Source organism: Vicia villosa, linkage group LG6 (genome assembly GCF_029867415.1).
Source record: "Vicia villosa cultivar HV-30 ecotype Madison, WI linkage group LG6, Vvil1.0, whole genome shotgun sequence".
In the NCBI taxonomy this organism is placed as follows: domain Eukaryota; kingdom Viridiplantae; phylum Streptophyta; class Magnoliopsida; order Fabales; family Fabaceae; genus Vicia; species Vicia villosa.
The window spans coordinates 126978520-126996176 of NC_081185.1; the positions used below are offsets into that span (position 1 = coordinate 126978520).

Genomic DNA, 17657 nt, shown 5'->3' on the forward strand with positions numbered 1-17657 from the left:
ATTATCTTACTTTAGTACTAAGGCATGTGTTTGAATGTATGTAATCTTGTATTGCAAATTTAGACACCAATGCCATCCTTTGAAGTTGTAGTTGTTTAGTTGAGTTTATTCTTTTACCCTTCCAAATATAATTCAAGTACCTACAACTTTCATGTTTATTCCAGATTCCAATTCTTTCCGCAATTAATGCTGCAACACTTTTTGGACATAATTTGAGACACAAAAACAATTTAGTGGTAAATATAATCCTTCCTCCGTGCCTTTTTAAGTGTCGTTTTAGAAGAATTTTTTTTTGTTCCTATTTAACTGTCGTTTTATAATTTAATGTTATAGTTTGTCAATTATACCCTTATTTTCTTAATAATTCCACCTCACATTTTTCAATTAGTTATTGGAAAAAGAGAGTGTATGATTGAATTTATTTGAAAAGAGAAAAATAAATAAGGGTATAATAGAAAAAGTAACTCTAATAGTTCCCTATCTTGGTTGAAGAACTTTATACTAAAATGACACTTAAAAAGGAACGGAGGGAGTATATTTTTAAGATCTACATCTACATTTCATATGAATAAATCAAAGATTTGATTCAATAAGCTTGTCAAAACAATAAGATTCAAATTATTGCATGCACAATCAAATTTTTGCACGAGTATTTTGAGTCACATGACCAATCCAATGTAGGTGATTTGAATCACCTTTGACATAATTCAAATAACCTACAAATTAATTTGAATAACCTTAGACATGTTTTTTTTATCATCACAACATATAGTTCTACAAGAATTTTTAGGTTGAACCCATTTTCAAACTACTTCAAAATCCATTGCTGACTCACACATTTTAAGGATCTTTGTTACATCCAAATACCGTAGTGTATCAGTTTATATACTGAGTGAGTGATAACTCCAAAAGAGAGAAGAAAGAATCTTCTCTCGAGTTGAATCACATTTTTTAAGGATCTTTATTACACCCAAATACCGTAGTGTATCGGTTTATATACTCTTTGAGTGAGTGACAACTCCAAAAGAGAGAAGAAAGAATATTTAGAGAGAAAAGGGAAAGTTCTTATCATTCAACAATGCTAAAAAATGAGTGTAATTTACATCATACATGCCCAAGCATAACCAACTTGCGATAAAACAAAAAACAACTAACAAAATTGAAATAACAAAATTCCACTCGAGGCATTCCTTCACACATAAAATCACTCAATGATGGCTTCTTGATGACATTTGTTGGGTCATCATTCTCTTCTTCCACTACTTGTTTAGTTTGTGATGTTGGGCTCTCTTCATATTCTCTATTGGGCATTGCTCAATTATTTGGGTCGTAACATTCCCCTCTCTTGTAAAAACTTACCTTGCCCTCAAGGTGAAATTCTAGAAAACAAGAATGAAAGGTTTCCAAGTCCTTCTATGAAGCTTCATCAATCGGACAATCTACTCGCTACCCCAAAAGATGCTCGCCTAGTTGTCCGTGTTCTATCTGAGTATGTTTGTCAATGATCATTCGTGGTTGTCAATGTTCCAATGGTAAGTTACAAGCAGTTACAATATAAAAGTGGATTTTAAAAATTAAATAAAAATCCAGCTAGACTGTCAAGCCACTAAAAAATGGAACCTGGATTCAAATAGTGCGCACGGGGGCCACAACAAGAGAATCTGGATATTACGAGGGGGGTCAAGAAAAAATCTTTTACAGGGGCTAAAGCGAATCTCGCTTGCATTGCAGGGGTGTTGTATATTTAACCTTATTAATAATTGTTGAAACCCAATGGATAATTAATAAGCCCAAAACACAACTCATCAAAGGAACGGATTCACAAACCAAAATCTACGAATTCAATACATGGAAACCAAAAAAATCGAAGAGGATGATCGAAAATTTGAACTATCCCGAACCACCGCTCAGTTGAGCCATTACATTGACTATCACACGCCACCGTGAATGATCAACTGTGTGCCAATGACCAAAGTTGACAACGACGTACTTTATCTTCAGATCGTCGCAGTGCAATGTTGGCGCCATCTTATGATTCCATCGTCCACCGTCGTGCAACTTTGGTGCCTGTGCATTTTTTACTCTAACGGCCACATCTCCCGCCATTTACAGTCGTTGTTTTGATCCTCCCTTCTGCTGGCGACTTCTTGTTTCTGGCGGCCATCACATGCAATTGTCGGCCACCTCCACCAGACCGCTTTCATGTGGTTGCGACGCCTTCTGTCATCTTTTTGGTTTTTTCAGTTTCAAAATATATTTCTTTATCTTCATCATTTAAGGTTTTAAGAAATATTTCAACAATCTCCACCTTAACTTGAAACTGGAGTGATGTTAATTTACACATCAATTACCTTGCAGCTCTCTGCCAATTCAACATTTATTGAACAATTTTTTTTAAGTTCAAGCGTTGCTTAAACTTTAATCTTGTCAATTGGTCTATGTACTCCCAAGCACATTTTGCTGCTTTAGTAGTCTAACAAGCGCACAAGTATGAGTTTTTAACCCTTTTTGACTCCACATGCTTTTGATTGTCTCCTTAAAGGTTCTTAATTCTGAGTTTTGCAACCTTATTGTCACATTCAAGCATAACACCCAAGGTCAGCATAATCGTCGCTTTAAGATGGTACATTCGCCTTCATTACCTTATCATCAATCTAATGATAGTTAGATGTATCTTAATCATTCTTTCACTACTATTAGTATTCATAGTAGGAACTTTCACCTCAAATTGAATCTTTTTCACCATAGTTTTTAAAAGCTTCATCCCCAAGTCTTCACTATTCTTTCCCGTATATGACTCACTAAAAGTGATACATCTATGATTGATGAACATCAATCCTCTAGGTTTCACTCTCAATAGCTTATAAGCATTCCCACTTCTTAGATAGTCATTGAAACCTCAATTCACAACTTTAACATCAAATTGAATTGGCTTAATTTGACCAATAAGCAAATTTTTAAGGACCTTTAAAACATAGTAGGTTACAGTCATCCTACTCTAAAGCTCCATATGTGTTTATTTGTGTAAATGAATATCTTTCAATCAAGTAAGCTGCTTTGGCATTACCTAGAAATTCCATGACACCTCAATGGTCAAATGTGTTTTTATCCCCTGTCTGCAAAACTCATTAAAATGCTCAGAAACAACACTCAGGCATCCATCATACTTTGACCTCAAATCTCATAGCTTGTTATTTTCATGAAAGGGTACAATATTTGATGATGAATAAACAACAACATTGGAACCTTTTAAAATATATAAGCCACATAATTTAGACACTTTAGCTATGATCACTCTAACATGCAAAATCTTGAACACCTTATGTTCAACTATTATGCAATAGCCTGGATCATCAAACATGTTTATGGATAACAAATTTCACTTGATCTTTGGAACATAAATCACGTTTGAAGAAGAAACTTACGATCATCAAACATTTTAAGTCCGGTCGTATTAATACCATAAACCTTGCAAGCCTCATTGTCACCAAGAAGAAATACTCCACCTTGCTCTTGTTTCAATGTCTAAAAGTATTCTTTGCTTTGATACATGTGATAAGAGAAACCTGATTCCATGACCCAACTATCTTTAGTTTTTAAACTCGACATCAGCAATGTATCAACACTCTCATAATTATCATTATCTAAGCCAAACATAAGGGCAGGGGGCTCCCCGCCCCTACCTTTCTTGTATGTGTGTATGTGAGAGAGAGAGATTTCGTGTGTATGACTGTGTTTGTGTGAGCTATTTTAAGGAACTATATTAGTCATTAGTTATGATACTCGTAACAGTTATAACTAATAAGCTGAAAATATGCTAATTTAGTTTTGACTATGAACATCAATTACACCATCCCTCTTGCAAACTCATGTTTGAACCAATGAGAGCTCTGTGTTTGGATCATAACATGAAAAAAGTTTTTATTAATGTAGGTTTGATGAGAATATCAGCAGCTTGTTCTATGAATGGAATATTCATGACTTTTAGTTTTGGATATCCGGCTTGAATTTTTTCCTTGATAATGTATAAATTCAATTCAAAATATTGGTGCAAGAATGAAGAATAGGATTTGAAGCATTAAGAAATCAATTATATTGTCACAAAAGATGATATATGGTGTGAAGGTTTTGGGGTGAAGCTCATAAAAAAGATTGAAGTCATACGGTTTGAGATAAAACAACTGCAAGGTTGTGATATTCAGCTTTGGTATTTGATCCAGAGGCCACATTATGCTTTTTAGAGGACCAAGAGACAATATTTCTTTCAAAGTATACACAATAACCCTGGTGGATCTTCTATCATCGGGACCGAGGATAAGGGTCAAAACATATTATAACTTTTTTTTCCCACCATATTAGTAACTTTTCTAGCATCCAAAACATGAGGTAACAAATAAAGGATTATCTTCACTTAAAATTGCAAATCTAGACCCTTGTAATCACATTTTACCACATCCTTCTAGATTTACGAGGTTAAACTTTCCATTTGAAAGTATAGTAAATGCAAACCCTCATATCATAATAACGAGCTATGATGGTGAACAAAGCAAGAAAAGGTTTTGGCAAAAGTAACTTCAACCCACATCCTTATATATTTGCCTTGTTCTTGCTTCAGCGTATTTTTATCCACTTTAACGATTCTTTTGATTCAGTTTCCTTTTGCATTTGAAACTTTTGCCTTCCTAGCACAAGAGATAGTAAATCTTTTACATAGAATTTAAAGTTTCATACAAAGTAATGTTGTGTCCTCTAGAATAATGAACATAATTTTAAGAGAATTAATTTTTTTTCATAAAAAAGAAAAGAAAAAGGATAATGGCGCAATTTGTTGTCCATTTGTCTTCTATTTATATGTAAATAATATTATCATCTATATTTATAAAATACAAAGCCAAAAAAATATCTGCAGCAACCTTCCCGGTAGAATCAATAGTTGGATTAGTCTCAAGACTTTATTTCCTCACATCAAGACAGTGATCTTAGATTAACTATGGATCATCCATCAAAATATGATACTGAACTTTCATGTGCGCAAAATGAACAAGATAATAGTTGTAACTAAGATTTATAATACTTATAAGAACCCATGTTTGTCTCGGTCTATTTTCCAATGCCTCAAAACCAATTCGCTACTCATCAATTTTACTAGTTAGAAAAACAACCATATAAAAAATTGCTAATTTGTAAATGCACATTAGAAGCTTCATTAAAAATGATATTTTGTCTTAAAAATTTCTTATCTCGGGGAACTTAGTATACGTTTAGAAATGAATTTCATGTTTGTACATCTCTAATTTTTCATCATTAACTAACTTTTTTTCTTTCCTCTTATAAAATATAACTTTCTAATTATTTGTTTGGAATTGCAACTCAACATAATCACAAAACCTCCATAGGTTGGCCTAATAGTTCATCAGACTTAGGTTTTGAAAGTGCTCCTATTAAGGTCTCAGGTTTGAATCTCACACTGGATGCAAACAATTCATATACAAACATAATCAGAAACTAAAATAAAATTAAAAATCCAAGTGCCTTGTGTCCTTTTAGTAAACATAATTTTGTGTTTCAAATCAATAATATAGAAGTTAATACTAAAGAACTTGTGATGTTATGCTTCAACTACTTATGTGATAAACCGATAAAGGGAACCTTTATGACTTTCAATGAGAATCTTTCTACCCTAGAAAAAACAAAGACTCTGGCTGTCATTTTTTTATGTATGTATCCTTATCTTTTAGTTTCATTGGTTGCTTATAAGTTGTAGCCTTTACTTGTCTCTTACACTGTGTTTGGTTCAATGGAAGGATAGAAAGAGGGAAAGAAAATGAGTGGATAGATCCACTTTCTATGGTTTGGCAACACTGCAAAAGAGAGGGAAAAGAAAATTTTACATGGGACCCACTTACCATTCCTTTCCTCGCTGATATGGACGGAAACATGAGTTTAGCACCAATTTTTTTTTGTGTAAAGACAAAAGTGACCCATTTGATATGATACTTTTAAAACTTGTAAATAAATATGGCTAAAACTAAAATATGTTGATTCACTTGTTTTTTTTTTTTTTTTTTTTTTAATTTAGATCATAAAAATTAAAAATAACTATTAATAAATTATTGATAAAAAATTATTATTATTTAATTTTCATAACAATATGTTCATATTTTCATAGTTTTTATTTAATTTACATATATTTTCATAGTTTTTTGTTATTTTAGTATTTAAACCTAAAAACTATTTTTTAATTGAAATACATTTTTTTTACCTAAAATTTAAATAATAATATCTCGATAAATTAGTCTAGTTGATAATTGAGCAGAAACATTTGATGTAAAGGTACGAGTTCGAATCTACGATATTTTACGTATCACCTTTATAATTTTTAAAGGGTGAAATTTTATCTATAATTTATTTAAGAAAATGTTAATGATAAATTAAATAAGTTAATAAAAATTGATTGGGTTATTTTGGTCATTATGTAAATATAAATTTTTTCTTTTTTCTACTTTTTAGCTTTCTTTCCTTTCACTATCTCCCATACCAAACAACTAAAAAATCATTCCACTTTCCACTCTCTTTCTCTTCTTATACTTTCTTTCTTTTCACTTTCCTTTCTCTCACTTTCTTTTATGATCCAAACATACCCTTAAAGTCAAGTAGCTCATTTATAATTTATCAAATTGTCATGCCGTAATATTTCTAAAGCCAAAATGAATTGAAATGTAAGCCCGCGCTTTTAAGTCAAATCAATCTATATTTTTAGAATAATATTAACAATGATCTTAAAAACACATTAAAAATATTAAACATTGGAGCTTGTGTATCGAAAAAGAATAAAAAATTATATAGACAAAGTAGAAAACATCATCTGAATTTCAAATACAATTGTAAAATCTCAAGTTCTGATTAAAACTATATAGTATTCAGCCTAATAGTATCAAAATGACCGGTTACTTTAGACTTTACCCAACAGTATCAGTGTGATCAATTAATTTATAGACTTTACAGTTTTATTGTGTTTTTATTATGCATTGTAAAGGCACTTGTTAGCTAAATTCTTTTTTTTTTAATTACTCTCTTGTTCCTCTATGCCAATAAAGATTGGAATTCGGAAGGAATTCGTGTAAAGAGTTGAAAGACAAACAAATAAATAAATATCTGTGATATGATATTCTAATCATTTCTTTATTATTTCATTTTCAACAACCCACAAGAGTATATCATTTAATTTTTCAAATTCCATTATTAAGTCGTGTTCAACATGCTAGCAATAATCATCCAAATATCAAACCTTTAAGTAAATACATAAAAATAAAATATAAAATATAAAATTTATACATATAAAAATAAGTTGTTGTCGCCACTATAAACTAATGGCCACCAGATGTGTGAAGTAAAAAGGCATTTGGATTCTATAATAACTGATATCTATGTCTACTATCCTTCACAACGGGATTTGCAAGTTGCAACCTAACAGAATGTGTATTTGCTCTTTCCATATTCAGTTGTAACTGATTGTATTGATTGGAAAGTTAGTTACGACAGTTTCTAAGTGGTTGTATTTATAACAACCAAATTGTCCTGCTATAGCAGGTAATACAATTGACAGCTGTCAGTAACACTAGATACACTAGACTAAACTAAGATAAGATCTCCTTATCTCTAATACAACCATTATTCTTACTTGTCCGATTTTTTCCAATTAAAAACTGGAAATAAAATGTACTTCTATAATTGCTCAATGTGTTGAGAAGTTATGTAAAAATAATTAATCTCATACCATAAGTAATTTTATTTGTGCTTGCATGTAAAAATCCTCATAATTATTCTCATTTTGAAAACTCCCCAAACAACCTGGTTTTGGTGAAAATGAGGAAAAAGAGCAACGACATATATGAACTGATAAACAAATAAATAAATAAATAACATTGTTTTAAAAATGACTGGTCAAAACTGTTACAACCGGGGAAAAAATAACAAAACAAAAGAATACTAGAATGCTATGCGGTTTACTGAATCAAGCATGATGCAGGGAAGCGCCTCCTCCCCGCCATCCAAACAAGGATCAAGTCACGAAGTTCATTCCTTTTAACTATAACACACGTATACACATTTAACACCAAAACTGCTTCTCAATCTAACCAACCCAACACCTCGCTGTAAAAAAGCCATACCTCAAAAGTCATGGGGTGGATACTTGGATCGCCAAAATGGTTCAGCAACCAAGAAACAGTAACCAGGTGCAGCTGTTGGTCTGGAAGGCACTGCAATGCTAAAGGAACAAATTTGACCTGACACAGTAGTTTCACCGAGAGCAACCATAACATCCCATGACAAAAGACACAAACCTTCTTAAGGTAATGGACACAAGAATCTAAAATAACTAGGATCATAGAATGGACTGAAGTGCAAGCTGTTGCTGAGGGTGCAATGATGACCAGGTTGAAGCAAGGGTAGACGGTGGCAAAGTCTGTTGAAGTTGCCTTAATAAATTAATCATCCGACTTACAGTTTGTTCTGTTGCCAGATCAGTTCCCGCACATAATATCTATATCATAATGGAAAATGGGTGCCAAACAAACATAATTATATAGCGGAAATGCTAATAGAGTAAAAAAAAATTAACAGCACTAATTAAAAACTAGCATCGGTAAAAGATGTACCTCGGCAAAAATTGTAACAATCTTGGGAAGATATTGATTGTTTTGACCTATAAGTTCTCTATCAGATCTGAAATTGAATAAATGTACGACACATTAAAATTATTAGTCAACAGGAAGTAGAGACATCAATTAGATATAAAGCATTTAATCAAAACATATTCTGGATAAGACTTCTACCTTTCGACCATTGAGCAAAGTAGGTCATGTACAACTTTAGCCTCAATTAAATCACCTTTTATAGGCAAGCAACTTAGCCAGGCCGGAACAACCTGCAATCAAGAAATGATCAATGAAATAACAAATCAAAACATACAAGCGGGGTGGATGTTTCCTCAATCTCATTTCTACAAGGAAAACAACTGGCAAATTAGTGCTAAACTCGTGTCTTCAACTAGCGTTACAAAAATATTAAGTGGAAGTAAAACCATGACCAAAATTAAATAAACATCTTATAGTAGTTTTCTGCATTTAATATAATACTCAAGGAAGCCATGATGTAATATTTGGCAAAAGCTGAAAGTGACAGCCCTCTATATTGCCAAGACTGGATTTGAATAAAGGTAAGTCAAAAACATAGCTGTGATGATCAGAAATTCATTACAAAAAGTAGTTTTAAAACAAGCAAACTCAAGAAGTATGACTAACAACCTGTACTTGTTCAAGTGATATTATGATCGCATGCATGACTAAGATCAAAAACATGTATGGTGTGTACCTGGGCTGCATTTATGCTATCACGGTGGAACTGGCATATTTTTCCAAGAGCTGAAACAGCATTATCATATGCCATAACATTATCAGAATCCCGTGCATTCGGATGTGTTATTACAGCATTTAACCTTGAAAGTGCCTCTGTGATGGAACAAAAAAACGATTATAACAATGGTGTAATAACATATGGATAAAATAACAAAAAAAGAAACTGGTACGAGTAACTGACCTCCAACAAGGGGTTTGAAAACAGATCCACCAAACTCAGCACATACACCAACCCCATAAACAGCTGCCTGAGAAGATATTTGAATTTTGCTTTGAGAAAACACATTTAAATGTAACAAAATTGTAAAAGAAACATAATATAAAATAAAACAAAGGTGCAAACCTGTCGAACATCTGAACAGTCATCGTTGCAAGCTTCGAGCAAGAATGGAAGAAATGAATTATAATATCTGTAGCAACAGTATAAAGAATTTCAAATTCAGAACAAATCATTCAAAATAATGAGAACAAATATTGTGCACATCAACTTAGACTTCAGAGACTTCTCAAAGAATAAAAGAAAGGGGAAGAGTTTTATTTCGTGTGAAGGAAGGGAATTCCTTACTTAAGAGCTGCTTCGCGGCAGTGCTCAGCAATATCATCAAATATACATATGGCAATTCTCCTTTCCTCTGAGGTTTTGTCTTTGCCCTGATTATAAGTTGTGAACAAGGGAAATTTTTTAGTCAGAAGGTTATATGGCTTGCATCTCTAACTGAAGATATAGGTATTGGGACAAACATTAACATGTCATTCACAAATCACAAGTGGGGGCAGGGGGTGATAAACTACAAAGCATAATATGAAAATTTTGTTTATCTGAAAAATATTATAAGAAAATGTCAAGATTTCTTTACATTATTTAAAAGAACAAACATAAAAACAAAATAAAGAATGATAAATGTATAGGTCATAATTGCATCTAATAACATTTAGAGGGGAGAGTAGTATTAGCAAAATAGGGCCGCATAATATTTTTCACTTTTCTGGCTAAATTTCTTTTATTTCTCTTTCAAAAACAATATGGAACAAATAAGAAAACTGATGCATTCATACAAAAGAACCTGTGTTTCCCAAACAAGATCATTTTCCCCTTCAAATTAGATGTTAGAAAGAAAAATGTTTAGAAAAAAGCTATGAATGGGCAAAGGAAAAAAAAAACTTTAATCAATAATACTAAAAGAAAATGAAGATTCATTCCAGCAGCAAAAAGAAGACATGAGACAGGAGCGTAAGAGAACTTACAAACATAGGTGTTAGGTATGACGAAAGCTCTTCAAAGAAAGGCAAAAATGATGCTCTGAATGTTTTTATCAACGTCCCCAAGCAATCACCAATCTAGCACACAACATTATTCAACATAAGAACTAGAAAAGCATGCATAACGAATGTAGTTAAAGAGATGATTCGGTTGACAAACATATTTTTTTTTAAAGGGTTGACAAACATATTAATCATACTTGATCAAAAAGTTCTTCTTCCTGCTCATTTTCCTCCTTGAGTAGTTCTCTTTCTTCGGCATCAAAGTCCTCTTCTTTGGCTCTCTCTGCTCTTTCATGCTTTCTGGATGAACTGGCAGTGATGACTTGTTTAATCTCATCAACAATGCTCCTTACTTGCTTTTCATCTAGATGTGCTCCTGAGACCTGAGAGAAATAAACCCTCGCTAACTTCAGGTTTGAACAACAGCTTAAGATACAAATCCTATCATGTTACATGACAAATCCTCTGAGACACAGTACTACGCAAGAAGAGCAACAACAAATCATTTAGCTATGAATTTCTTCTTCACTTGTGATTACTTGAAAACGGTAAAAAGGATTGCATGTCATGGAATAGTCATTTATTTCCAATAACACAGTATATTCTCATATATGAATATTACAAACCTGTATGCATTCATTCAGTGCATCCAACATGCTTGCACAAATTTCTACTTCTGGCTCCTGGAAGACAACTAAATACATTGATACAAGCACGAAAACTAAAAATTAGAACCAAAAAACCAGAACTATGGGCAGCATTTTAACCTTGTGTAAAGCTTCCACCAAATTTGGAATTATATAATCAGACAATTGTTTTAAGTAAGTTGCATCACGGCCTTGTGACTGCCCCTTCTCTATAGCCAATTTTGCTGAAGACAGCAGTTCTGGCATAGCTATTAACAAAAAAAAGTAGATTGCATTAAAAATTCAGTAAGAACAGCCAGAAAAAAACATACTAGAAGCAAGGTTCTATTGGAATAAAGAATATACCTGAAACAGCTGCTTTCCTAACTTCTTCATGGAAGTAAAATTTAAGAAGAGGAACCAATGTGAAAGCAACCTAGAAGATTCAACAAAGTTAGCAAATATATATTTTGGTTAGAGCAATGCCAATAAAATAAAAAACAATGCCAACCTGGTCAATCCAAGGAAAAAAACCTTCCTTCAACTCATCAGCATAGCAACATAACATGTTACATGCTGTAGCCTTCTCCTCCAGGACACTGGTCTTAATGCCTATCCTTTTGTCCCCAAGAGTGATGGTTTCAATGCTACAAGACGAACAGCAAGACAGCAAGTCGTCAAAAGTATGTTAAATGTCGATTAATATTGTCAATGTCTCTTTATTTTCAGTCATACAAATTGTGAACGTTTTTCTATGCTTATTCCATTTGTTTTATATAATAGAAGATTAATTGACAAGGATATCCCCATATAAATATAAATTAATTAAAGCAGCAAAATGCAGCTCGAATTTATTCAAATGGCCAAAAACATTGTTTAAAATAAAGGCAGTAGTAAAAAGTAGAAACTCAAACAACTGCATAATGAAGTGAAATGAAGATTAAAATGGATCCAGAAACACATCATGGATATAAATCTTGTGACCCGAAATACGGTAACCAGAACTAGAAGGACACCTGTCATCCTCTTCATCAAATTCAGCATCAGAATCTGTTGATGTAATTGTCACATCAGGCTTAAGTTGTGCAGATTGAAGCAAGGGAGGCATGACAAATCCCATATATGGGAGAAAATCCTGCCCGAGGCACTTGCAAAGTCGCGCCCATGCCTGAGAATATAAAATCCAAGTGAAAATCTGAGGTATAAATGTATTTAAACCATAGCAATAGAATATAAATATATGATCCAGAAGTTGATGTCAACAAATGGAAGGAAAAAAGATCATACTTGTAACATGTAGCTTGCAGTTGGATCATCAGCATCCAGTTGAGATTGTTGCAGTGACATCAAGACATCCATGACCTAGTCAATGAAGAATGAAAATCATACATTTGCACACAAAATGTGAACAATCAGATTGTATGAAATAATAAATAAAAATATTTGGATAAAAAAAAAAGTAAACACAAAACATGCTAAAATAAATTAAAATCACCTGCTTGGCATCATCCCTGAACTTCTCCTTTCCAACAGCCATTCCTACCAAACTAATACACTCCATTGCTTTGGCACGAAGCATACGACTAGATTTATCATTTGCATTCAACAAAATAGCTTTTAGGTATGGGGTTACAGTGTCGTAATACTTCTGAAATTTCTCCTGTTAACATGAGATTTTAAAATTTTATTCAGTAAAAGAGTTAAAAACAATGAGATTCCAATAAAGAAGAATTGTTATATAAAGCACCTGTGAAGAATCAGCAACAGATGCTAATGCTGTCAAAGCACCTTCTTGAACCATCTGGTTTCCACCCTATAATGCATGCATGAAAAGAGATGAAATCATATAATTGTAAATTTATCATCCAAAATCTATAAAATATAAAGCAGCATAACACCTTTGGATTATAAGCACTTTGCAACAATTGATGAAACAAAGTAGCATTATACAGCAATACTCACAGTCATGAAAGAAAAACTAACAAATTAGAAATCTAAGGAAGCATCAAAATTTAAAGATGAGTAAAAATAGATAGAGTAAATGCAGATCTTCTTGGTTCTTGGAGACCAAAACAACAAACTAATGAGAATCCATGAAGTTTCGTTACTTTCAAACGAAATCAAAATGTATAACCAAACAAAAAGGCCATGTGATCTCCTTCACCATAAACATATTATTAAAATATTCTCAGACGTTCTTGCCTATAAATATCAATAACAAACAAATACCTGAAGGAGTACAAGAAGTTTGCTCACAATCCCATCCAAATAAGGTATTAGAATATCTGGGTTGCAATTCTCAGTAAAATTTAGCACTGCAGAAGCTGCATGAGCCTGCAATATGAAAGCAATAAATTGAATGATGAATATGATTAATCACTTTATAAATTCAAATGAGATATCAATAACCAAGAACTTGCGATTCATATTAACACATTAGTAGTGGCACTAAATGGCACTGAGTTACTGACACAGTAATAATAAAGAGATAACTTGGGCAGAAAAACTCTAATACTTCAAAGAAAATAACCATATAAGCCATGATAAAATGATGAAAATCTATTAAAAATGAATAATCCATAAAATTAGCCCAGCCAGTTTAATATTCCAATGTCAAAATGACTGATAAATATGAGAAAACCCTCTGCACAAAGCCTTTAGAGAACTGAGGATAGCTACAACGGTATACAACATACGTGAACATACACTAAAACCTATAAACAATCCATTAGATGAGGTAACACAAGATAATAAATGCACGAGATTACTTTGACCAAGCACATGCAGAATCAACCAATGCATAGAAAAAAATTGCTTTTCCCTAATATAATGCAATACATAATCAAGGATCAAATGAAAGAAATAGGATGGAATCCAATAAAGCTAGATTATCAAGTCCGTCTAAACCTAATATGATTGAGAACATGGAATGGTCAATAAGAACAAATTTAGATGACAATAAATTAATATAGTTGACAATGTAGTTGGTTGAGTTAAAAGTGCAAACCTGTACACGAGGATTTTGAAAATCATCCATGGCTCCCGCTAATGCAGGGAGCACTAAGTGATGATAATTAATCTGCAAGTTTGGTCCCAAATCTGTGGACAACTGTCCAATAGCGTTTATAGCCGCCCACCGCACCCGAGGATTTGGATCAGGAAATGAATTCAAAACCATTGACAATACATGCTCCAGATTCTTTGTCATCACCTGCACCACCAAAGATTAGGTTTTAATACACATGCATAAGTTATTTTTCCATATAATAATCCCAACTATTCACCAACAATGCAGTCAAAACAAAGGTTTACATTAAATTTGAAAAACTATTGAGACAAAACAACAAACCGGTGTTGTCCAATTATAATTGTATCTTTAATTAAATACAAAGGCATGAACAATTTTTACAAAACAACAATAAAATAAAATAAAATAATAGTTAATACAACAAATTTACACAAAAAATCATATATGATGAACATGGATCAGTATAAATAAAAGAATACCTTGGAACAACCCTCGGCAATTTGTGCAAAGGCAATGAGTGCAGCATGGCGCTTTTGCCATTCAGGTGCAGACAAGTAAGTCGGCAACAGCTCAGATGCAACTGGAACTATAGTGTTCCCACCCAAAGAAATTGAAAGCCTATCCAAACATTCCTGTCCAAATCCGTAGTTACTAGTCTCACCAGCATCCTCATCTTCAGACACCGCAGCATGCCAAGCAGCAGCATCCTCAATATCCAGCAACAAATTCATCAGCACACCAAATAGCTTTTTCACAAACTGTGGCAACTTCCTCATCATCCCAGGAGCACGCTCCCTCGCCTCAGCAAGGGTAACAACAAACTCAATAGCCAAATGGCGAGTCCCTTCTTCCAACGACTCGGCATCACTGATTTGCAGCATGGCACCAACAACGTCAACAATCTGCCTCCGCAGGAAACGTGGCTCGGTCCCTGCAAGCTCAATGAGGAGTTCTAGTGCATCCTGTGCAGTCGCCTCCTGACCAGAATTCAATGCCTCTGTCAATGTCTGCATCATCAGAGGAAGCAAATCTTGGAACCTATTATCACGTGTAAACACACACTTAGTAAGAAGTTTACCGTTAGAATGGATGATTAAGCCAATAGAGATAACAGTTTCCCCAACTTCATATATAGAATTCAACATTAATCATGACTAACTACATATCAACTTTCCACGAAACTTATAAACTAAACTTCTTCCAGTTTAAGGTATACAGTATGTTGTTAATTTCTAATAGCTTCGCATAACAGACTAAACCCATTCCAATTCAAGGTCTATGTTGCTAATCTATAATAAGATTTTAGTAACCTTGATTCCCTAAAATGCTATAGAGGATAGGCGCTATTGTAAAGCTATTGCAAAGAGTAAAAACCAATGTACAAAGTAAGCATAAATACTCAAAAGTAAAAAATACACACAATTAAAGAGACCGATGTACTTAAAGAAACCTAAGTACAGAGCGAAAAAACTTGGGCAAACAAGAAGAATAGAATGATTTTTTAGCCCAAGCACATTACATTATTCTTAAATGAGTTTGGATGGAAGTTTATACCCTAAAGAAAAAACCAACTGTTTAAAAAAATGAGGAATTTATGCCCCCAAAATTGGAGAATAATTCAAACTTACCAACAATAATAACTAAGTGCGTCTCAATTTTGATACAAAACCTATAAACTCATTCAATATAAGTTAATCCAAATTGGAGCATAATTTGAGATGCCAATGCATGCTATTGACAACATAGATTTAAGGTTCATCCAAATTGAAGCATAATTCAAATTTACCAACAATAATCAAAAGGTAAGTGCATCTAAATTTTTATATGAAACATATAAACTCGTTCGATTCAAGTTAATCCAAATTAGAGCATAATTCGAATTTAACAACAACAATGGAAAGTTCAGTGCATCTCAATTTTTATATGAAACCTATAAACTCGTTCAATTCAATTCAAGTTAATTCAAATTGGAGCATAATTCAAATCTGCACTGCTATTGCATGCTATTAACAACATAACTAAGTCATAAATTCCTTCAATTCAAGTTAATCCAAATTGGAGCATAATTCAAATCTGCACTGTTATTGCATGCTATTGACAACATAATTAAACCCATCTCAATTTGTATATGAAACCTATAAATTCGTTCAATTTAAGTTAATTCAAATTGGAGCATAATTGGAATTTGCAATACCTGTCACGGTCGGATGGATTAGAGAGACACTGAACAAAATTGATACTGGCGGCAAGAGCGGCGATGCGGACATCTGACGAGGAGGTGGCAGCGCTGAGGCTACGGAGGAAAACAGAGTGGAGAGTAGACAATTGCGGAATTAGGGTTTCACCTATGTAATGAGCCAATTGAGCAAACACAAGTAGCGAAATCTCCTGAAGCCTAGCGTCAGGCGAAGTAACCCACTGGAAGAGCAGCGGAAGCAGGTCCGGCCACGAAGCAAGGTCATCGGAGAGAAGCGCAGAAGCAAGTTCAGAAACCGTGTCGCATAGCTTCTTGGCAATTGATTTGACAGGCTCTTGATGGAGAGAGGAGAGGAGGATGGAACGGAGAGTGGATTGAGTGGAAGGAGTAAGGTGTGGGTAGATAAAGGAGTCGTCGTGGTGGCGCGTGAGGTGGCGGCGGAGGAGGATGGTTGACATGGTGCGAGTTTCGGGGTTAGGGGAAGTATGGAGGAGTTGGGAGAGTTTGAGAATTAGGGAATCGGGGTAGGTTTGTTTGCATAGGTTGAAGAGATTTTCGGCTTGGGAACGGAGGTCGTTGGAGGAGGACATGAGGTTTGTGATTAGGGATTCTAAGTGGGAGGAATCGGGGCCGAGAATTAGAGCCATTTGGGAGTGGTTTGGATCGGTGGACATGGTTGCGGTGTGAATTGTTGAAGATGGTTGCGAGAGAAAGAAGTGGCGGAGTGTTTTTGGATAGGGGCGATAGAAGAGAGAGAGAGGGGAAAGGGAGGGAAGAAGTGTGAGTCGCTCGAAAATCGAAAACAAGGGTTTTGTTTCTGTTGATTAATAGGGGTACTAGTAAAAGGGATTTTTAATGGCGGGGTTATGCGGATCTCCTCAGTTTCTTATCGTACGGTTATTTACCATTCATCCAATAACCTTTCGCCACGTTACACCTCTCTCTTATTCATATATAGTATCACATCAGTAGATTTTACTAAGTGTTAATTGAATTAATTTACAACATTTAATTTTTATAACATTATAAATAAATAAATAAATAAATCTGTGCAAAAGATGTTAGATGCAGATGCTGATACGGACTCGCCACAGTTTCTTTATTCACCTTTAAAATAGTGGTGA

At 33.8% G+C, this 17657-nt stretch overlaps 1 protein-coding gene across 2 annotated transcripts; it reads right to left on the bottom strand.

The window, feature by feature from the left end:
* Nucleotides 1-7892: 7892 nt before the first annotated feature.
* LOC131609936 (uncharacterized) lies at nt 7893-17371 on the bottom strand. 2 transcript variants are annotated; one of them, XM_058881770.1, is made up of 22 exons: nt 16531-17371; nt 14816-15374; nt 14316-14519; nt 13538-13642; nt 13056-13121; nt 12804-12968; nt 12596-12670; nt 12325-12476; nt 11820-11955; nt 11675-11744; nt 11450-11577; nt 11309-11365; nt 10880-11065; nt 10665-10757; nt 9985-10070; nt 9763-9829; nt 9601-9667; nt 9376-9512; nt 8838-8929; nt 8661-8727; nt 8346-8545; nt 7893-8261 (listed from the first exon to the last, which is right to left on the bottom strand). In XM_058881770.1, exons 1-21 carry the CDS (start codon nt 17205-17207, stop codon nt 8387-8389), a joined length of 3348 nt encoding a protein of 1115 aa, XP_058737753.1. In that variant the 5' UTR covers nt 17208-17371; the 3' UTR covers nt 7893-8261; nt 8346-8386. The 2 variants fall into 2 exon arrangements, with proteins under 2 accessions (XP_058737753.1, XP_058737752.1); XM_058881769.1 differs by having other exon boundaries at nt 7893-8545.
* Nucleotides 17372-17657: the final 286 nt, after the last annotated feature.

Coding starts and splice junctions, on each gene's coding strand:
- LOC131609936 (XM_058881770.1), bottom strand. CDS start 17,207: ATGTCCACCGATCCAAACCACTCCCAAATGGCTCTAATTCTCGGCCCC. Junction 11,956..12,324: donor TTTGATGAAGAGGATGACAG/GTGTCCTTCTAG, acceptor TTCGTCTTGTAG/CATTGAAACCATCACTCTTG. Junction 11,745..11,819: donor TTTTTCCTTGGATTGACCAG/GTTGGCATTGTT, acceptor TGAATCTTCTAG/GTTGCTTTCACATTGGTTCC.